Here is a 21,828-nt window from a genome sequence, read left to right as displayed (position 1 = left end):
ACCCAAACGTACATTCCACAGTTACAGTAAGGAGATTACCGCCTGGCACGGCTGGAAATCCCCACTCTGCAAACACGTATCAGGAAAGTGACATGCGAAACGTTACGATGTATTCAGAACATTGGAACGATGAACATGACACTAGATGTATTAGGACTGCAATCCGCAAAGATGAATCTGGCTGGCTTAGAATTCTAATCCATTAAGTGGGCACCAGATTGGGGAAGAGTGCATAGAATGCTATTGGTAGTTAGAATAGATCATGACTGGGCTACATAGATCTGCTTTCTGTGCTTTCATTACAGGAATGTGACCAAGTACATGTAGAAGATGTTGCATCAGATGACAATGGCCAGGATTTAAGGTGTGGATCCCAGGGATTAAAAGGGACAATGTTAGCATTCATATATAATGCTAAAGACAAAACATGTCAATGTTGAATGTTTGCAAACTCAAGTACTGTCCTTTAGTATGACCTTTGGATTTTCTTATTAAAAAAGGGAAGGGGGGATAGCAGGGTGACCATGAGCATGCAGCAACTTTCTAATTCCTTCTTGTCAATAAGGGTGTTTTAGAGCCTCAAGAGCACTAGATTGGCAGCCCCGGGCAATGCTTACATACTGTACAAAGAATTCAGCAGGGTGCTAAGAATAAAGATACAGTAGTTGTGTTCAAGCATAGGGACATCCCCTGGAAGTTGGGCAAGAGATCTAGAATCTCTTTCAACAATAACTATTGAAATCCAGATTGTGAGGTACATGTAATCCAAAGCCTTCCTTTTCTATTCCAGCAACTACAATTTTTCCACTGATGGCTTCAGCGGCTCAGGAAGTAATGCCAATCATGGTTCAGCGGGTGTCCAGGGAGGAGTGGATTGGATGAGAAAGCTGGCATTCCGCTACCGGAAGGTGCGCGAGGTCTATGATAAATACAAAAGCAATGTTGTTGGTGAGTATCAGAAAGATCCCAGCAGGGGGAGATTCTTCTATAAAAACTGTTAAGCTTTTGCAAAGGGGACAGAACCAGAATCAGCCAGCCATCCAATTTTGGGAGAATTGGAGTGGGACTTCCTGAAAGAAATAACCTGAAAGAGGTTATTAGCATTGTGGTAACTGCATTGAAGTGTTTACACACGCCATGCAAAGTCATCTGGAATGCAATGAAGGGATGTAATGCAGCCTTTCCCAGCTGGGTCCTCTTAGTTGTTTGAATGAATACACTCCCAGTGTACTCACAGTGGCCATGCTGGCTGTAGAATTCTGGGAATCGAAGATCACACATCACAGATCTGTCAATTAAATGCAGAGTTCCACTTTTGTGAAGTGCCTTCAAAGGGTTTACTTTCACACAGTGCTTTTAACCACCACCAAAACTATCCTCTTTTTTAAAACAGTGATGTAATTTGTGAAAACCATTTCAAAAAGAAAATTTATTAGAGAAGTGTAAGGCTGACCGAAGTAATAGGGAATATTTTATATGCATCCATTTGCGAACTTGAACTTAGTTTTGATTTATTGCAGAAAGACAACTTGGAAATGAAATTTTTTTAAAACTCAGGGGTCCCATCAAATGTATGAAAACTCTGCTTTCTGCTGTTTTCATAAAGACATTTCTAAATTGAAAAAAAATCCCCATTTAATGAATTCAGAAATCACAAAGCTGGGCCCTGACACTAATAATGTTTCTATTTCCTGATCAACATTATTTCTATATGGTTTTTTTTTTTCTCTAGCTCTCCTCAGTCCTGAGAAGAAGGAAGCACTGCAGAGATTAAGGGAAGATATAGAAATGTTAACAGATTCTTGGTTGGGAACAGCATTAAAATCCCTCCTGCTCATTCAGTCCAGGTACAGAAATGAGAATCTACTGTAGCAGAATAGCTCTAGTACAATGCTTGCTGCCACATTTGTGTGTGATGAAGTGTCTCATAAACAGCATAGTGTAATACTGTCCAACCTGAATTCTAAAGAGGTGGTCATGCCTCAGTGGAGAACCTTACAACTGAGTGTCCAAACATGAAGGTTACATCTGAGCAAGATAAGTCAGAATTTTTTAGAATGTTGATATAACCATGGATGACCACTGTGATGGTACACACTTGCTTATTCTTCTTGCCAGTGGAATCCTTATTCATAGCCTGTTTAACATTAGGATTCTGTTCTAGTAAGCCAGCTATGGTTTGTTCACAGCTTGTTAAAAGCAGAGCAAGCCAGAATTCCAGGTTTGCATATAACGGTGTCTGTCAAGCCTCTAGCCCTTGCAGGTGGAGCAATATATGTACTTTCTATTCATTCGCAATTAAGTCAAAATTCTCAAATACTGGCCTATTGCCATGTCTGATTGTGGCCATTGCTGCATGTGGGATTTACATTGAGCTTCCTTTACTGTTACTCTTTCCCTGATGCTGCTAGACTGACAGCTTCTTGATTGTTTTTACTTTGTGTAAACTGATCTTCCTCCCTCTTGTTTCCCTCCAGAAAAAATTGTGTGAATGTCCTGATAACAACCACTCAGCTAGTGCCAGCTCTGGCCAAAGTCCTGCTGTATGGACTTGGCGAAGTGTTCCCCATTGAGAATATTTATAGTGCAACAAAAATAGGTAAGTGAGTTACACCAAATTCCTCTGGGTGGTATTAGGAGTTCCCCATTGAAAGCAAACAAGGTATGGGAAGGCAGGCAGGCAGGCACGCAGGCAGGCTTCAGTGTGTCAAACCATCAACTGTCAAGTATTTCTTTGTTTTAATCACAAAGATGTGTGTACCTTCCTGGCAGGCAAAGAGAGCTGTTTTGAACGAATCATCTCTCGGTTTGGAAAGAAGGTAACCTACGTGGTGATCGGAGATGGCCGTGATGAAGAAATGGCAGCCAAGCAGGTGATTGTGGGCTTCATCCTTTTTCCCGGTTACCACCCAGGGTGGTTTAGCATCTGTTTCTGCTAGCTTTTTGACTGCAGGGTCTGCTCCAGAGCTATATAGTGCATTGGCCACTCCCCTCTCAGGCACATCCTTGGATCTGAAAATGTGGATTTCAGCAATGCCACTGGTTCTCAGGAAGGAGGGAGCACTTTCCAAGGAGATAAGAGGATTCAGAGTCTGGAGAGCAATGGTGGGAGAACGAAGAGGTTCAGGATAGCCTAGAGTCTCCCAGGTTATTTTCCCTTAGGTCAGTTAGAGTAGCTTTAGTCTGGTAAAATTCTGTCTGTACGGGGAGAGCAAATAAAGAACTGGAGTTTGAATGCACTGACTTATTGTTGCTCTTGGGCTGTGCCTGACAGAAACAGACTTCATGACCAGTGGTCTGTTAACCTTTGCTTTCCTGGCTGGCTCCAGTTCTGGGAAAGTACAGTAACACACTGTAATTTACTAAGGTACTGGCTTGTGTTCCTGCTGCACCAAGACAGCTAGTTGAGTGTGGTGGCTAAGATGCTGTGCCTGGCTGGGGAAACCCAAATTCAAGTCTCCATGGACTGAGTAGCTAACATTGGGCCAGTCATACTCGCTCAGCCTAATTCATCTCACAGGGTTGATGTGCACTACAAATGAGCAGAGAACCTTGAGTTCCCACAGGAAAGGTGGGATATAAATGTGGTGGTGGTGGTGAAGATAAATAATGGAAGAGTAGATAGTCTGGGATGTGAAAGTTCTGTGTGGCCCCCCAGAACAATTTTTTCCCAACCCTGAAGCTCCTCCAGCAACAGTTGCTGTAAATGGGCAGTGCGGCTTCCCCCAGTTTGAGGAAGGAAATAACTTTTCCATACTTGAGAGGGAGAGAGAAACATTACAAAGTCCCCCGCCCCACCTTAGAGAAGAAAAACCTGGCCTTGCCTACATGCAGAATTTCATACCACCCACTGCGCCCCTCCTTATGCAGAAAAAATCTTAATACGCCTCTTCCCTTGCGCCCCATGTTGTCCCCCTTGCTAGAGCGAGTTCCATTCACCACCGTATGGTTCCTCTTCTTTGCAGCACAACATGCCGTTCTGGAGAATCACAAACCACGCGGACTTGGTGTCCCTCCACCAGGCCCTCGAATTAGACTTTCTGTGAGGACCTGGACAAAAAGCAGCTTGGCCCTGCTCCCAACAGTCATCTCGTGGCTTCAACAGGAACCAGTCTGGGGATTTTCTCTTTCATCCAGACAAAGAAATGCAGCCAGTGGAAGTGTACAGTAGGAGGTGTCCCATCGCTGCTCTACCAGGAGAACCGCCAATGCCTTGGCAGTGCAGTTCAGGTGCTTGAATGGTTCTCTGTGTCTTTTGGCAAAGGGAACTTCAGGAGACTTCCGGGCGCAGAATCTCCAGCAGCCAAGATCTTTCTCCCCGTGCAGCCCTCTGGGGTATTATACTAAAGAAGAGAAAAGCAGTACATTTTTGTAGAGTAACTTTTGCCCCCTGCAGACCTCTCTCAAGCTTTTAAATCAGAAAGGAAGGTCACTGGGTTGTTTTTATTTTATTCTTTTTTTTTTTTACAGAAAGGGGTCCAGACCTGTCTCCCTTCTTGCAAAGCTCAGAAACAGCACTGTAGATGTGTTAGAAAAAGTCACAAAGTAAGGTGTGTGTTTGGATGATGGGGAGCTGCTTCTCTTTCCTAGCAGGCCAGGGACCGAAGATATCTGACCATTCCCTTGGGATCTGACTCCCAGGGCACCATGGCTGTTCCCCCACTTGACTAGCACGTTCTGATATGAGCAATGGCGAATCTTCTAAGCGAGGGGGACAAGGCGCTTACCGGATCTAAGTGTCCCAGTGCCATCCCTGTTTTCAGCGACTTTGCATAACTGGGCAATAAGAAAGCTCCTTTTCTTGGACCCAAGGTGACACTCTGCTGTTGCATGATAGGAGCCCCCCTTTGGATATAGAAAAATACCCGCTTTTCACATACAGGCCCTTGCCGTGAGCTGCCAACTTCCCATGCAGCAGAGGGAGTGTCCTGATTACTTGCACTGCAGTTTTTCCAAGGCAAGGAGTTGGGCAGAACAAGGTCCCGGGGGTGGGAGGGGCAGGCTGCAGTGCTGCAAAACCATTTTTTTCAACTCCAGGGCAAAAGGGATCTCTTCAGCTCCTTTGCAGAGGATGATGGTAGGGATAGGAGCCTGCTCATTTTCAAGAGACGCCTGCAGTCGTTCTCCGGAACTGCCCAAGTTGCTTAGTACCCCTCACTTTGACAACGGTACCTAATTTTCTTCCGTAATCTCAGCTCTAGCTGGATATCCACTTCACATTCATGGCTACTTCTAACTGCCCTCCCCGCCCCTTCCTTCTGGTTGCCAGCCTGGAAACTCTTGAAATCGTGAACAGAACCAGAAGCCATGTTAGGTCACGTCAAACTAAGCGACAGACAGGAACAGTAGCTTCTTGTTAGGGAGGCAGTGCAGTGATTCCCTTTGAGACAAATACATGGTAGGTATTGATGGGGCAGATTGCGCGCGGCAACATACGATTATGATGAAAAAGGTTCCTGCTTGCTTGCTCAGCAAGGAGATACCCAGCCTCCTTGTTGCCTGGTGTCTTTTACAAGTCCTTTAAAAGATAGTCTGGCAGTGTTTTATTGGATGAAGATGTATTCTCCCTCCAAGAACCTTCTACCCCCCCCCCTCCAGAAACAGAACAGAAAGAGCCTCTGTTCTGTTGTATTGCTTTCCTACAGATTTTTATTTCTCAGCAAAGGTGGGGAAGTCATTTGCCTCGAGAGGGCCCTTGCTTGACTTTGGAAATAACTCTTGTGCCTTAACTTCTCCCCAGAGTCCCGGAAATGTCAACAGTTGCGTAGAAGAGTGAGTGGTGAGCCTGCACCTCTTCCGTATTGAGAGTTAATCCTTGATTCTATTTTTTTAAGCACTCTCGGTCAGCATAGCCAGTAGATGTTGAGCCACCAGGAAACTGGCAAGCATGGCTCAGAGTTTTCTTCTCCATAAAGAAGCCCCTTGCCAGGTTTCGGAAACACCTTTGGCCACATGGGAAGCTTTTTGCGTCAGATTCTGATATTTATAATGCCTCCTCTCTGATACAGATAGGCTGATTTGTTTCCCTAAACCACTCAGGGTGACGGTACGTTTTCTGTATCAACTTTTATAAAAGTCGGTTCAGCTCTTGCACCACTTAAATTTGCTGGCTGCTTTTCTCTTGGGTCTTCATAGTGTGTGGAAACCAGCGTGTTGCCGCTTCCCTTCCCACTATTTAGCTTTCAAGCACGCCCCTAGTCCTTTCTAATGCAAAGGTGGATGAACTGGCATCTAAGTACGTGGGAGGCTGTCATCTCCCACCAAGTGTGAGAAGTGGGCTACAACTGCAACTACGTACAGTACGCAAAAGTAAATTACAGTTGCTGATTCTCCCTCAGGGTCCTGTCGATGTCCTGAACTGGTGTCAGCTGTGCTTACGATAGTGATTGGAGGGCATTAATGGCTATATAGATTCCTCAAACATCATGTTCTATGTAATGGCAACTGTCCTGTGAACTGGAAAAAAAATAAAGTCTTTTATTTTCTATACAACCCCCCAATTGTTCTTTTTTCCACCCCCCTTTTTCTGGAAATTCTACCCAGAATTACTCTCAGGTCTGGATAGCTGGGGGATTGTGATTTCCCCCCAAATAATTGGGGATCAGAAATCCTAGCTGATCTACTGAAAGTCACCACGCTCTACCAGCTCTACATGTCTTTTGCTCAATCAGCTCTACATGTCTTTTGCCCTACCCTACCCTGAGGGCTTATTCAAGGTGCTCTCTGTGAAACAGAAGATAAATCTAAACCCCTCACTTTTCTCAAGTGGTGTCAGTGGAATCTTGGGCTTTATAGTTGGCTCTGCCCTTAAACGCCTATCACCAGCAAGTTATCTCATCACACCCAAAATACTAGAGACAGTTGCCATGTATTTAAACAAGCACTGAGTGAAATGCAAGCATATCCTTTGAAAATGGATTCTGCCTGCTTTTTTTTCCTTTTCCTTTTTTGCCTCCAAATGTGCTGTTTGCAATAAACATAAATGTCAAAAGCAAGATGGGTGTGATTTTTTTTTTTTTTGTTTAGCTGAACATGACATAAGAATTGGACTTGGATTCTGAAACAGGGCTCTAGGTTTTGCTTCCCTGTTCCCAAATGAACATGGCCAGCTTGAGCCCATTTGTTTCAAAATGACTAACATCATGTATTGTTAGGGCTTTGGTACACTAGCAATGAATGACCTATGGTCTTTCAAATGTCGCTCACAGCGATTCCTGCCAATGTGGCCAATTATGCAGGATGCTGGGAATTCAACATTGACTCCCCATGTTTCTAGATCATTAATCCCAACTAAGTTTCACTCTGGATACCTGTATCTAACATACTTAAATCATGAAATCTTGTATGATTGAACTACAGGAACAGGTAAGAATAATCTTGCTTTTCAAACCTTTTGGGGGCCTCCAGCACTAGCCCACCAAGAAATGACTGGATTTTGAACAAGGTTAAATTCTATTAGGACCCTCGGCAGTCACCTGTAGCCATTTGCTTTGTATTTGCACATTAACTGACAACTCTCTGTTCTGACAAGTTACATTAAGCAGAGTAAGGCAGCTATCTCAGGCAGCTTATGATAGGGGCCATGCTAGCAAACCCATTGGCTGACCCCTTTCGGAGAACTACGTGTGAAACAGTTGGGCCTGCTATGTTGGAGCGAAATTCAACTACCAGGTCTGGATTTTGGTATAAGGAATTAGAACAGGGTCATATTCTCTTATTTGGCAACAAATTGGTTTAGCCAGCCCTTTGTAGATGTGAAGACAAAAAAGGCTTACGCCCCATCTTGAAGTTCTAAGCTTACCTAACTTCTCTGAAAAATTCAATGGCCCTCTGGTCCCAACCAGCATAGCAACATTTAAGTGGATAAGAAAACAGACAACATAATTGTATTTAGTTACCACTGTTTCCTGGGTAAGATTAAGCCTTTATTTAACCCCTTGTATGAGCGGTTAAAATAGCACACAGGAACTGAAATACTTTATTCAGTCTAAACATTTCAGAAATGGCAATAAGTTAACAGTTGCACTGAGTTCCCACTGAATTTGTTATTACTGTAAATGAAAAATAAACTGGGAGACAGTTTAGTGAAAGGAGAGAGAGAAGTTAAGACTAGGGTATCCACTATTCCATCTTCTCTAGTGAAAAGCAGGTGGGGGCTTTTTTGAAATGTGTGTGTTTGTGTGTGTGTGTTTGAATGCTTAGGAACAGTAGATCCTTTCCCACCCCTTTGCTGCTCCGCCACTCCAACTTGCAACCTTCTGCATTGGAAGCTAGAATAAGTTGAATATACATATCAATGCCATACACATTTTTGCTTATTCCAATCGGCCCGAACAGTTATGAAAACACTTAGGTAACTGATAGTATTTTAAATTAGCTACATAAGGATGGGAGGAGAGCCAAATCCAGAAAGAAGTGTTAGGCATGTTTTCCAAGCCTCACTTCAGGATAACCTGAAAATTGGAACAAGGATTGGCCTCTCAAGTCTCTTGAAATATAAACTACTTGGCCGCCCATGGCCAAGACCAAGCAGGACTGTGGAAGGGCTGAAACAACTCTAGCTCGTTCAGATGCTGCACTAAAGGAAAGTCAACCTAGCGTCCTCCAGGTATTTTGGAATTCTACTTCCATCAGTCCCAGTACCAAACCACAGTTTACTGCAATGAGCTACCAGATTTACCAACTCCCTCATCTCAATGAGACAGGAAAAGTCTCAACACCATGAATTATAGTTTAGCACTACATCCAAATTCTAAACTATGGTTCATCTTTACAGTGGTATGTTAAAACAAGCCAGTTTCATAGCTTATGCTTTGAGGAGTGTGTGTTTTTCCAGATGAACTATGACATCCATATAAACCATGAGTCATATTCAGACACTATGACAAGAACTAGCTAAAAATAGAAGTGACAGCTTGGAGCCCCTCTGGTAGCCACATCAAAGAAAAGGGAAAGCATGTGACCAAGGGTCATTTCAACTAATTTTTCCTGGTGTAGCATGATAACTGAACACAGGCAGGGGGCAGTCAAGTACAGTGAAGTGAAGGCCTGAATTTAAAGGAAAAGTTTGAAAAGTGCACTAGAATTGAAAAGTACTGCGACCCACAACTTGGTGCAAGTCATAGAATCCAGATTTAGAGACATCGAAAGCAATAATGGTGTACCTATGGACTATCAGACTTGCTAACTACATTTCCCAGCATTCTTCACCTTTGGCTATATTTGGCCATACCTGCTGATGTTGTTACAGAGTCCTCACCTCTCTACTAAAGAATCCCATCAAGAGGACAGCTGGCACAATCTCATCCTTAACTAATAACAAGGCTGTTGCTTCTGACTGATGAGACTTGAATCCATCAGCCCTGCTGGAAGTCAAACTCCAGAACATAAGCCTTTCGTGTCTCCTCTTTCTTTGATTCACAAACAGCTGTCCCTGATCTGGTGACCTCCAAATGAAATGAATATGAACATGTGAAGACCTGCAGGAAACAAATCCAGAAAAAATCAGGGAAAGAAATATTAATGCTTTTTTTCTGAATATTTCCACCCTAGGGATCTCTAATTGGGTGCTGCTTACAATCATCTCCATGCTGGCTGGGAATGATGAACACTGTCATCCAACACAACCGGTGAGAGGAAGCAGCTAGAGAAAAGCTACCTTAGGCAGATTTGCAAAATAGGCAGCAGGAAAAGCTGAGAATGGCATTTTGCCATGATTGAACCAAAGATGCAGTCAACCTACGTGGTAACATCCACCTTGTGCTTAAAAATGTCCTTCCTAGCTTACTTGGCTTAGCTTATGTGGCTAATCCTGAAAGAAGTATAGGCATGGATTCAGCAGGCAACTGGTACAAATGTTTTCTGAATCTAACTCAACTATAGTCTTGCCTTGGCGCCCCCGGGCATGAATAGCATGGCTCACAGATATATATCCCTGACAGTCCCATTCCTTTGGTACTGAGTTTCTGCCGAAGAGCCAGCAAAGAAATTCTGAGAGAGTCTGTATGTCCGATGGTTGATGACGGGTTCTATAACCATTTGCCGGAACACAACATCTCCGTTCCCAGGCTCGCTGTGGTCCACTTCATCATAATCCCCAAGGGGTACAGTTTTCACAGTGGGGTGAAAACACTGGTAGTAGATGCCTTTCAAGAAGATGCCAAAGGCATAACAGAGCAGGGCAGCCAGGAGCACAGGGCCCACGTGGGAATCCCAGCTTGAGGGAATGCTGTACCAGAACCAAGGAACCACAAGGATGGTGCTGTCCAGCAACAGGAAAGTGTGGTAAATAGTTGAGCGGTGACGTGTTTTCCCCTCAGCCACATTGAACCAGCAGAAATAGAGGATGACCGCCACCGTAGCTCGATAAAACCACTCAAAGGTGGCATGTTCCATTAAGTCTGTCCCTTGCAAGGAGACCCAGAGAAACATGACCAACCAGATGCCCAGGAAGTGGAGGAAAATGTAGCCTGGGAAGACCACTGCAAAGAGTGCCAAGGATAGGATGCGAGGGCACATCAGCAAGAAGTTCCACAGGAAGTAGAGGACCGAAGACAAGAAGGCCAGCTTGTGCTTGTCCCGCAGGAAGCTGCGCAGGGTCTGGTGGTAATCCAAGAGGGCCCAGGTGATACACAGAAAAGATGTGCAAATCCCAAGTACTGCAAGGAAAACAAGGGAGAAGGCAGTGGAAATAGAGATCAGGCTGAGGAAGTATCTCCCCAATTGCACACATGTAGTACTGGTGCTGAAAGGGGCAAAATCTACCCCTTGAACCTAGGAAGCTTCAATTTTTTAAATTATTCTCATTTCTAGTGCATTCCCTATTGTAATATTTTTATGCTAGAGTATGAAATCCTCTACATATTGACATAGTAAAACCAAGGAGGAACATATAGGATTTTGCTGTAGTGGCTACATTACCTCTACTTGGTATGGAAGTTCACTGAATAAGCCACTATTTCTCTCTCTGAGTAACCTATCTTACAAAGTTGTTCCAAAAATAAAATGGAGCTGCTCTGAGTTCCTTCCAATAAAAGGTTACAGATAAGAAACTAACAGAAGAAATTAAAAAATGTGTGGCAAATTGACGTATTTCAACTTTTAAAAAAATGTGTGCATGTATGTCAGTTGCCCAGTACCACTTTTTTAAGCTGTGGTCTGACATTTGATGGGAACTGCAACAAAGTGTTGCTGCGTGAAGGAAGCCTTGTGGTCCAGTCCTCCTTAACAGCTTTGGCATCCGCCTCCTCCAGTTTTTTATTTGATTTTTTCCCCTTTTATTGTAGTATTATAAATCTTGTTATATTGTATTATTTCAACACAGATTTCAATGCAGTAATGTTTATATGATTAAAAATTATTAACATTCTATTATTTAAAAAGCTTCAAAAATTGAAGAGAAAAAAAGAAAAGTAAAAATTCTATCAGTATTCATTGCCATTTAAGATGTCAGTGTAAGATTATTTAATTTTTCCTCCAGAGTTGAATATAAGATAAAAAAGAACCACTGCAATTCACATCAAAGTATTAGTTATATAATAATAGCTTCAATCTTAAACTACCTAATATTAAGATCTCCATTGTATTGTTACTTAGTGTGTGTGCGCGCGCGCGTGTGTATATTGATAAAAGGAACCATCTTTGATTCTGAACTTCCTTTTCCAATTTTATTGAACAAATTAACAAGAAAGTTTAACCTGATATTGTTATTTGTCTGTATTGTTTTTGTATGTCTGCAAACCTTGTGTTCCCACAAGGCTGAAGATTTAAGAGTCCCCTTTTGGGAGAGATGGGTGGTGATATAAATTTGAAGAATAAATAAATAAATAAAATTTGGGCTACAGAAATGCTGACATCCACCGCTGGATACTGCAAATAGCAGGCCTTTATGCTGGCAGAAGCCTACATTCCTCCCAAACGGGCGCTCACCCTGAAATATCTCAGCTTGATTGGTGCGTAGGATGACGTAGATCACCAGGATGAGCTGAGGTGCACTTTCCAGAAAGGACTCGAAGAGGCGCAACAGGCTGACGTCGTGTGACAGGAAAATGGCAAAGGCCTGATGGTCTGCTGTTGCTTCTTCCATCTTGCATGCCTGGAAACCCACCTTCAGGACACAGAGACACCTGTGCAAAGTAACACAGCAGTCTCTTAGATGGGCACTGGCAAGATTTGGAATTTTGAAAGCATGCGGTGAGCACACTCCCCAAATGGCAGCCATGGGAGACTTACTTATTGCAACATGGCCGCCACAGTGACCATGGCCAGTCAAACTCATCCAGCAACCAGTACTTTCTTTATGATGTTTTCTACATCATCCCTAGGAGAGCTTTCTTGGGCCCAAGAGCATGCCTGTCAATAAACAGTGTGACTGAAGCCTTTTGCTTTGCAGCATGCCAGTTTCCTACTGATTGATTTTTAGTTTAAACCAGTGTTTCTCAACCTTGGCAACTTTAAGATTTGTGGACTTACTGACTTATGGCTGGCTGGGGAATTCTGGGAGTTGAAGTCCACATGTCTTAAAGTAGTCTAGGTTGAGAAACTCTGGCTTAGTGTATTGTGGAAATCGCCACACTGATTTCCAAATCTTGGTTTACAGTACAACTCTAGCACTATTGTTTGTGCCGCCAACTGTAGCTTAACACACTAGCCTAAATTGTGTTTGCCTACTTTGGCCAAATTCTTGGCAGCCCACTCTATCATTACAACTCAGGAACCGTCTGAACCCACCCAGTGAGGTTAGTTGACAGCCTAGTGCAGTGGGGAATTCTGGGAGTTGAAGTCCAGACATCTTAAAGTTGCCAAGGTTTGGTGCATTAGGAAACACTGGTTTGGTGCATTAGGTGGACTCTGGTATTTGGATCAAAGGCACCAGAGTTCAGGAAAGGAGGCAGGGTGCCATGGAGGGAAACTCCTGTTTAGGTATGGTGGTGTGTACCGAAGGGGAGAGCCGCGTGCTGTCTGCACCTGCCTGGGCCAATGAATAGAAGCTTCCCTGCTACTCTTACCTGTACAGGTAGCCAAGCTGTAGGGCATGGAGCAGCTTCGAGGTCCAGGGGGAGGGCTGTGGGAGGCCCTCCTTCTCAGAGTCACTCCGGAACCAAGCCCAACTGAAGAACTGGGTGGTCAGGGAGGAGAGGAGCAAGAGTCCCAGCACCAGCCCACCCCAGTGGAAGTGGCCAGCTCGCAGGTAGTTGGCAGCCACCCACAGATCGGCCCCCAAGTCCAGCAGGAAGGCGAGGGTGCCCACCAGGGCGAAGAACAGGTCCAGGCAGCGGAAGGCAGGGGGCTGCGGAAGGCTGCAGCCAGGGCCACAGCCGCTCCGGGCCATGGTCCTGCGGGAGGGCAGGGGAAGGGCCGCGACGGGGCCCAGCTCCTCCGAGGAGGCCCCGCCAGGCGGACGGGGCGGCGGGCGCCCGCTTCGGCTTCTCGGCAGCAGCAGCAGCCTCTGTGCGTCGCGTGGCGACGCGACTCCTCGCCTCCCGCGGGATGCGGAGAGAAGAGAGGCTCCGCTCAGCGCCGCTGCCCGCTAGCGAAGTGCCAGCTAGGAAACTTCCCCGGGATCCCCCAGCAGAGCCCTCCCCAAGGCTCCCACCGGGCCGCCCCTTCCCCGCCCCGGGACGGCTCACTGCCTGTCCCGCTCGCCTTTCCGCGTAGAGCCAGCCGCGCGCCCCCGCCCCGCCGCCTCCCTGTCCCGGAGGGAGCGAGGGAAGCGGGGCTTCTCCTCGACGGCCGCGGCGTCGGCGCCGGGAGGGTGTCTCGGACGGGGACGTCCGACGCGCTCCATGGCCCCCCGCCGGAGCAGCCGCCCGCCTCGCCTCTGCCGCCGCCGGGCCTTCTTTCCCCGAGGAGAGGCGGGACCAGGGGGTAGAAGGCGCAGTTCGCCGTCACCCGCCCGGCTAGGAAGCGGGCGCGTCTTCTCGGCTGGAAGGAACGGGCCGAGGGGCAGCCTTCCCAACTCGCTCCCCGGTCTTTGTACGCCGGGACGGTTGCGGTGGCCGCCGTGGTAAGGTGGCGCTGACACCCCTTTCACCGGGTCGGCTACAAATCCCGGGGTTGCGCTTGCACAACACGCCGAACTTGGCAGATGTTTTATTTTATTTTTTTGCATTGAGGCAGTTCCGCTAGTGTAGTTAGTGTAGGGGGCAGCGGTGCCAATGCGGAAGATGGCCCGGGAAATTTCTTAGATCCAGGCTTCGCTTCCTAGGATCACGCGCCTTCTTGCAAGGAATCAACAGACACACCCATGATCCGCCCCCTTTCCCTTTGATCGCAACAACAGCCCTGCAAAGTAGGCTGTGCCAAGTGTTAATGGAAGACTTCATGCTCACTGAGCCTTCCTTCCTTTCTTCCTTCCTTAGGCAGGAAAGCCGGCTGGGTGACCTTGGGCCAGTCCCTCTCTCTCAGCCCAACCCACCTCACAGGGTTGTTGTTTGGGGGAAAATAGGAGGAGGAAGGAGTACTAGGTATGTTCCCTGCCTATAAAAATAATAAAGGCAGAATATTAAATAAACAAATATTTTTATTTATTTGAATTTATATTTATTTATTTATTTGAATTTCTTAGCCGCCCAACCCCATCATTTACTGTGCCTATGCTTGACTGACTAAACCCAAACTGGCTAGGTTCCTGGAACAGGAAGCCATAAAACATGGCTAACAAACTGTGACAGAGAGGTTTAGCCCAATATACTAAACTTCATGCAGACTTTATGGCTTAACCTTGATGGTGTCAGTGACTGGCCCATTTGTTGTTTATTCGTTTAGTCGCTTCCGACTCTTCGTGACTTCATGGACCAGCCCACGCCAGAGCTTCCTGTCGGTCGTCAACACCCCCAGCTCCCCCAGGGACGAGTCCGTCACCTCTAGAATATCATCCATCCATCTTGCCCTTGGTCGGCCCCTCTTCCTTTTGCCTTCCACTCTCCCTAGCATCAGCATCTTCTCCAGGGTGTCCTGTCTTCTCATTATGTGGCCAAAGTATTTCAGTTTTGCCTTTAATATCATTCCCTCAAGTGAGCAGTCTGGCTTTATTTCCTGGAGGATGGACTGGTTGGATCTTCTTGCAGTCCAGGGCACTCTCAGAATTTTCCTCCAACACCACAGTTCAAAAGCATCGATCTTCCTTCGCTCAGCCTTCCTTATGGTCCAGCTCTCGCAGCCATATGTTACTACAGGGAACACCATTGCTTTAACTATGCGGGCCTTTGTTGTCAGTGTGATGTCTCTGCTCTTAACTATTTTATCGAGATTTGTCATTGCTCTTCTTCCAAGGATTAAGCGTCTTCTGATTTCCTGACTGCAGTCAGCATCTGCAGTAATCTTTGCACCTAGGAATACAAAGTCTTTCACTGCTTCTACATTTTCTCCCTCTATTTGCCAGTTATCAATCAAGCTGGTTGCCATAATCTTGGTTTTTTTGAGGTTTAGCTGCAAGCCAGCTTTTGCACTTTCTTCTTTCACCTTCATCATAAGGCTCCTCAGTTCCTCTTCACTTTCAGCCATCAAAGTGGTATCATCTGCATATCTGAGATTGTTAATGTTTCTTCCAGAGATTTTAACTCCAGCCTTGGATTCCTCAAGCCCAGCTTGTCGCATGATGTGTTCTGCATACAAGTTGAATAGGTAGGGTGAGAGTATACAGCCCTGCCGTACTCCTTTCCCAATCTTAAACCAGTCTGTTGTTCCGTGGTCTGTTCTTACTGTTGCTACTTGGTCGTTATACAGATTCTTCAGGAGGCATACAAGATGACTTGGTATCCCCATACCACTAAGAACTTGCCACAATTTGTTATGGTCCACACAGTCAAAGGCTTTAGAATAGTCAATAAAACAGAAATAGATGTTTTTCTGAAACTCCCTGGCTTTTTCCATTATCCAGCGGATATTGGCAATTTGGTCTCTAGTTCCTCTGCCTTTTCTAAACCCAGCTTGTACATCTGGCAATTCTCGCTCCATGAATTGCTGAAGTCTACCTTGCAGGATCTTGAGCATTACCTTACTGGCATGTGAAATGAGTGCCACTGTTCGATAGTTTGAACATTCTTTAGTGTTTCCCTTTTTTGGTATGGGGATATAAGTTGATTTTTTCCAGTCTGATGGCCATTCTTGTGTTTTCCAAATTTGCTGGCATATAGCATGCATTACCTTGACAGCATCATCTTGCAAGATTTTGAACAGTTCAGCTGGGATGCCGTCATCTCCTGTTGCCTTGTTATTAGCAATGCTTCTTAAGGCCCACTCAACCTCACTCTTCAGGATGTCTGGCTCTAGCTCACTGACCACACCGTCAAAGCTATCCCCGATATTGTTATCCTTCCTATACAGGTCTTCTGTATATTCTTGCCACCTTTTCTTGATCTCTTCTTCTTCTGTTAGGTCCTTGCCATCTTTGTTTTTGATCATACCCATTTTTGCCTGGAATTTACCTCCAATGTTTCTAATTTTCTGGAAGAGGTCTCTTGTCCTTCCTATTCTATTGTCTTCTTCCACTTCTGCGCATTGCTTGTTTAAAAATAATTCCTTATCTCTTCTGGCTAACCTCTGGAATTTTGCATTTAATTGGGCATATCTCCCCCTATCACTGTTGCCTTTTGCTTTCCTTCTTTCTTGGGCTACTTCTAGTGTCTCAGCAGACAGCCATTTTGCCTTCTTGGTTTTCTCTTTCTTTGGGATGTGTTTTATTGCCGCCTCCTGAACAATGCTGCCAACTTCTGTCCAGAGTTCTTCCGGGACCCTATCTACTAAGTCCAGTCCCTTAAATCTATTCTTCACCTCCACTGCATATTCCTTAGGAATATTAGTGAGCTCATATCTAGCTGATCTGTGGGTCTTCCCTAATCTCTTTAGTCTGATCCTAAATTGTGCAAGAAGAAGTTCGTGATCTGAACTACAGTCAGCTCCAGGCCTTGTTTTTACCGACTGTACAGATGTCCGCCACCTTTGGCTGCAAAGGATGTAATCAATCTGATTTCGGTGTTGTCCATCTGGTGAAGTCCATGTATAAAGCCGTCTCTTAGGTTGTTGGAAGAGAGTGTTTGTTATGCAGAGTGAATTGTCTTGGCAAAATTCTATCAGCCTGTGTCCTGCTTCATTTTGTTCTCCTAGGCCATACTTACCTGTAATTCGAGGTGTCATTTGACTGCCCACCTTAGCATTCCAGTCTCCTGTGATGAAAATAACATCTCTTTTAGGCGTGTTGTCCAGTAGGTGCTGCAGATCCTCATAGAACTGCTCTACTTCAGCTTCTTCAGCATTTGTGGTTGGGGCGTATATTTGGATCACTGTGATGTTAGATGGCTTGCCCTGAATTCAAATTGAGATCATTCTGTCGTTTTTTGGGTTGTATCCAAGCACTGCTTTAGCCACTTTACTATTAATTATGAAGGCTACTCCATTTCTTCTGTGGTCCTCTTGTCCGCAGTAGTAGATCTGGTGGTCATTTGATGTGAAGTGGCCCATTCCAGTCCATTTCAGTTCACTGACGCCCAGAATGTCTATCTTTAATCTTGACATCTCACCAATAACCACATCCAATTTGCCCTGGCTCATAGATCTTACATTCCAGGTTCCGATGGTGTGTTGATCCTTAGAACATCGGATTCGCCGTTCACCACCAGCACCGTCGGCCACTAGCCGTCCTTTCGGCTTTGAGCTAGCTGCGTCATCACGTCTGGGGCTAGTTGAGCTCATCCTCTGTTCCTCCCCAGTAGCATTTTGACCATCTTCCGACCTGGGGGTCTCATCTTCCGATGGTATACCGACATATCTCTGGTTGTACTGATCCATTTAGTTTTCATGGCAAGAATACTGAGGTGGGTTGCCATTACCTTCCCCAGGGATCGCATTTAGTCTGACCTCTCTGTCATGACCTTCCCGTCTTGGGTGGCCCTTCACGGTTTAGCTCATGGCATCATTGAGGTGCTCAAGCTCCAGCACCACGACAAGGTAACGATCCTTTGCTGAAGGACTGGCCCATAGTCACCCAATTTACTTGGAGGGGGGATTTGAACCCAGTCTACCATTTTGATCATTTCACCTCTCTTATTTCTAGGTGTGTTTTTGGTGTTACCTAGTCCAGAGAGATCCAAGGCGATCAACATACTCTTGTCAATGACAAGCTCTCTCATAGAAGGGAATATCTGGAGCTGAGGGTTAAACTCTGGAGCTCTTGATGGTCTCTGAGCCTGGTTGTTTGCTTGCAGAGGCTTCATTACCCAACTAGGTAACATCATGGCTGTGTCGTATTTTAACTAATATTTATTCTTGTTTTATTGTAAACCGCCCAGAGTTGCTCTTTGAGTGACATGGGCGGTGACTAAATTTGAAATATAAATAAATAAAACAAATGGTTGTCCGCAAGCAAACAACCACGCTCAGAGGACAAGTCCTTTGCCAAAATTGGAGAGAGACCCTTCCAGATGTTACTGGATTATAACTTCCAGCAGCCTTAACACAGGTAACCCAATGCAGTGATCAGTGGTGAACGATCTGGGAGTTGTGGTTCACTAACATCTAGTTATGTTTCCCACTCTTGAACACTGGACATCTGAATCGCTTGTATGCATCAAGCGTACATCTATGGGGTTGCAGGGCATTTGGTGAAGGAACCATCTTCCACCCTGATGATGTTCTAGAAGTCTTTAAAACCTTTGCTGATCTCCCAAGCCTTGGGGCAGGGTGCTTGTAGAGCCCATCAGCTGTGTTTTCTGTTATACAGAATGTGTGTGTTTCGATGCATAGGATTTTCTTTGCATTACTTTCTATTTTTTAGCATTAAGTCATTCTGGAATCTGGCAGCCTCTAAATCTCATAAAGAAACAGCCTGTTTGTTTCCTACCTAACATCATAAAGGAGAAAGCGGCCCTGCGGATTTCCCAGAAGCATAATCACATTACAGCTGATTTTTATATTCCATGCTCTCCTTACCTGTTAAGAATAGGCATTTATGAGAGTGAAGACCTGGCTCTGCCATCTCACTTGGGGCGGGGATGGTAATCAATCGTGGGGGTGGTTAGCGCCTTGAAGAGGCCCTGGGGAATTATACGTATTTAAATTAAGATCTTTGGGTTTGCCATCTTGGATTTTATATTTATATTTTTATGACGAATTTTGTTTTCATTGTATTTTAATTTGTAGTTATTTTAATGTTATTGTAAACTGCCCAGAGGTGCTCTTAGTGAGGTGGGCGGTGACAAAATATGAAATATAAATAAATAAGTGTGGGATCCCAGCAAAGCAAATTAATTAATAAATGCTGGGTAAGGTCAATTCCAGGCCTCTTAGCTAAATGCTTTCCCATGCACTGTGGTATATTTATTCCCTTTTTCATCGGTTGAGTAACTGTTGCAAGACCAATGGCTGTCATGAGTTTCTCTCATTGCTTCCCACTTCTGCATTCTGAATTCTTAAGCAACTTGACACGTATTAGAATTAAAAGTTCACTCCTCCAACTGTTTTCCTTTTTATCAGCAATCAAAAGCCCAACTTAAATCCATTCAAGGCTTAACTCCTTTGCATACATACTAGCTAGAGTTAATCAGTTCTTGGAAAATATGCACAGAACTGTGCTGCAATTCTGGGGTTTTCTGTGGAGAACAGATCATGTTTTAGGTCATATTTATGCAGAAATACTAGAAATTCAAAAGGGTTCACAAACTTCTAAGCACCATTGTAGTTCCCACATAAGTTAGCAGAACTGAATTAAGGGCTGATTGTTTGTTTATCTACTTATCAGCATTGGTACGTCCCCACTTCTCAGTTTTTATATTACATCCTTTTCTTCAGTTGAACAATCAAGGTGACTGGAACCTAAGTCCAAGCAGCTTCTTCTGCCCTATATTTAAACACTATCTTCAGGTCTCAGGAAATCCTATCTTACCTCCACTTTGTCCTTGAGAAAAGCTGAAAAAACATTAAACAATAGCCAGGAAATGGCTTTGTCCAGTTTAAAAGATTCCGAATCAGCCCCAGTTAGGTTTCTATAGTCCATGTAGAATATTAATGTTTTTATTATTTCCCCTAAGCCACTTAAGTTCCATTAACTCAACAAACTGGGGTGTGTTTTTTTGTTGTTGTTGTTAAATAGCTGAAAATTGTCCTCATTTGTTACTTTGCTGAAGTTAGAAGATTGTCTGCTTTAGCCCACTGTAAGGAAAAATAAGACTTCAAACACTAAACTGAACTGGTTCATACAATATAATAAACCATGGGTTCTTTAATAATTGTTTATTGTAAGACGACAATTAGCTGGATTTGCTCAACACACCACACCAACACCGAAGAAGCCAGAATGTGAAAACTTGGACATGGTATCATGTTCTAGGCAGAAAGACTAGATTTGAAGGTACACATTTATTTCTCCGTACAAGGCCTGCCTTCCTGTTGTGGTGAAATTCTGTATCACAAAAGACTGCAACTCTTCCCTTACCATATCCCTTTTACGGCCTTGCACACGTGGGATAAAGTAGGAAGTGAAACAACTGAGGCACTGAAGTCATGGACTTGGATGTTATTAGTTTTCTTGTTAGAACAGTTATCTAACAGCGACCTCCCCTTGCCCACCCATCTTCCCTCCTATCTTTTCTCTTCCATTGCCTATTCCCTTTTAAAAAACACAGATAACATTTGAATTAGAGTTATGTTCACCCAGTGCACTTAAATATACTTTTTTTCATTGTGGTTTGTTAACTAGGCCCCCATGGCTGGCTCCACAGACATAGTGGATGAGATCACACATCGTACTAAATCCAACCCAACCACATTTATCTGTTTGCTACGGTGGACTTTTGAATGCTATCTACTCCATGGATTTTAGGTGGCTTTCAGTTCTAAAAACATAACCATCAACAACTTAAAATCAACCATACTACACAGCTGCTGTGCATCTAAGTGGGCTTCTCCTCACAAAAGGCTCTGGAAAAGAGCAGTTTTACTTCCTTCCTAAAAGTTAACAGGTCCCGTGTAGGGAAAACTTCCCCTTAATCCCAATTTAGGGCAGTAAACCCCAAACAGTTAAAGAGGGATTTGAAGTTTTATTGAATCTGTGAGTCAAAGGGTGCTGTCAACAGGAGAAGATAAAAGTCTACTGTCAATGGATTGTGTTGGTTTACACATATTACGTTACCTTTTCCTGCATACCTTATAAGGACAAACAGGGAAAACAGTTGATTTAGGAAAGCCGTGTCCTTTATCATACATGGTTATTACTATTTCACTTCTTTCTCTGGGAATTTGTACAAGACAGCAGTATGGACAAAGAGAGCTTGTTTGTAACGCTTATATAGCCTTATCTCCTATTCCCTTCCCTGCTAGTACTTTGTCTTATGCAATTTATCTGCTACCATGATGGCTTCTAGCTTATTCTACTGTGTATCCTAAATATGGCTTTGGTTTATGTCTGCTAATATTTACTGATTTTGGAGTTCAGCAACATCCACTGTGACTTCAAGGGGAAAGCTTTTCCAGAGTAAGGGGGTGTGACCAAGAAGTACATCTTCTGCCCACCTCTCCTGAGAAGCACTCCCTCTCAACTAACATGATTTGAGCAGCAGATTCCACATGGAGAAGACAGTCATGAAGGTAATAAGGACCTGAGACATAAAGAGTGATAACTAGTACCTTGATTTGGGCCTTTAAGCCTACTGGCAACCAATGTGGCTCCCACAATCTGTTATTCTGCTAAAGCAGTTCTGATCAGTCAACAAGAAGACAGCTACAATCTGCCTCAGCTGTAGCTTCTGTGTCATCTTCAAGGGCAGTCCCAAATAAAGCACATTGCAGTAGTCTAACCAGAAGATGATAAGTGCAGAGTCACTGTCTTTATTGCCT

At 44.5% G+C, this 21,828-nt stretch overlaps 2 protein-coding genes across 6 annotated transcripts in view; one reads left to right on the top strand and one right to left on the bottom strand.

Moving 5' to 3' along the window:
- Window positions 1-6,993, top strand: part of EYA3 (EYA transcriptional coactivator and phosphatase 3) — a 31,028-nt gene extending 24,035 nt beyond the window's left edge. For 3 of the 5 annotated variants that reach the window (XM_063312259.1, XM_063312262.1, XM_063312260.1), the window contains 6 exons: window positions 306-364; window positions 791-948; window positions 1,733-1,847; window positions 2,478-2,599; window positions 2,752-2,873; window positions 3,966-6,993. In XM_063312259.1, the coding sequence (XP_063168329.1) occupies window positions 306-364; window positions 791-948; window positions 1,733-1,847; window positions 2,478-2,599; window positions 2,752-2,873; window positions 3,966-4,046 (657 nt within the window). In that variant the 3' untranslated portion in view covers window positions 4,047-6,993. The remainder of the gene's footprint in view (window positions 1-305; window positions 365-790; window positions 949-1,732; window positions 1,848-2,477; window positions 2,600-2,751; window positions 2,874-3,965) is intronic. The other 2 variants (XM_063312261.1, XM_063312264.1) reach the window with 1 other exon arrangement.
- Window positions 6,994-8,026: 1,033 nt separating this feature from the next.
- Window positions 8,027-13,513, bottom strand: XKR8 (XK related 8). Its single transcript, XM_063312268.1, has 3 exons — window positions 13,008-13,513; window positions 11,929-12,125; window positions 8,027-10,658 (listed from the first exon to the last, which is right to left on the bottom strand). The coding sequence occupies exons 1-3, from the start codon at window positions 13,328-13,330 to the stop codon at window positions 9,919-9,921; spliced, it is 1,260 nt and encodes a 419-aa protein (XP_063168338.1). The 5' UTR covers window positions 13,331-13,513; the 3' UTR covers window positions 8,027-9,918.
- Window positions 13,514-21,828: the final 8,315 nt, after the last annotated feature.

This window comes from Candoia aspera, chromosome 10 (assembly GCF_035149785.1).
Source record: "Candoia aspera isolate rCanAsp1 chromosome 10, rCanAsp1.hap2, whole genome shotgun sequence".
Classification (NCBI taxonomy): Eukaryota; Metazoa; Chordata; class Lepidosauria; order Squamata; family Boidae; genus Candoia; species Candoia aspera.
The sequence above is the reverse complement of the archived record's forward strand: the minus strand, read 5'-3'. Positions and strand labels throughout refer to the sequence as shown.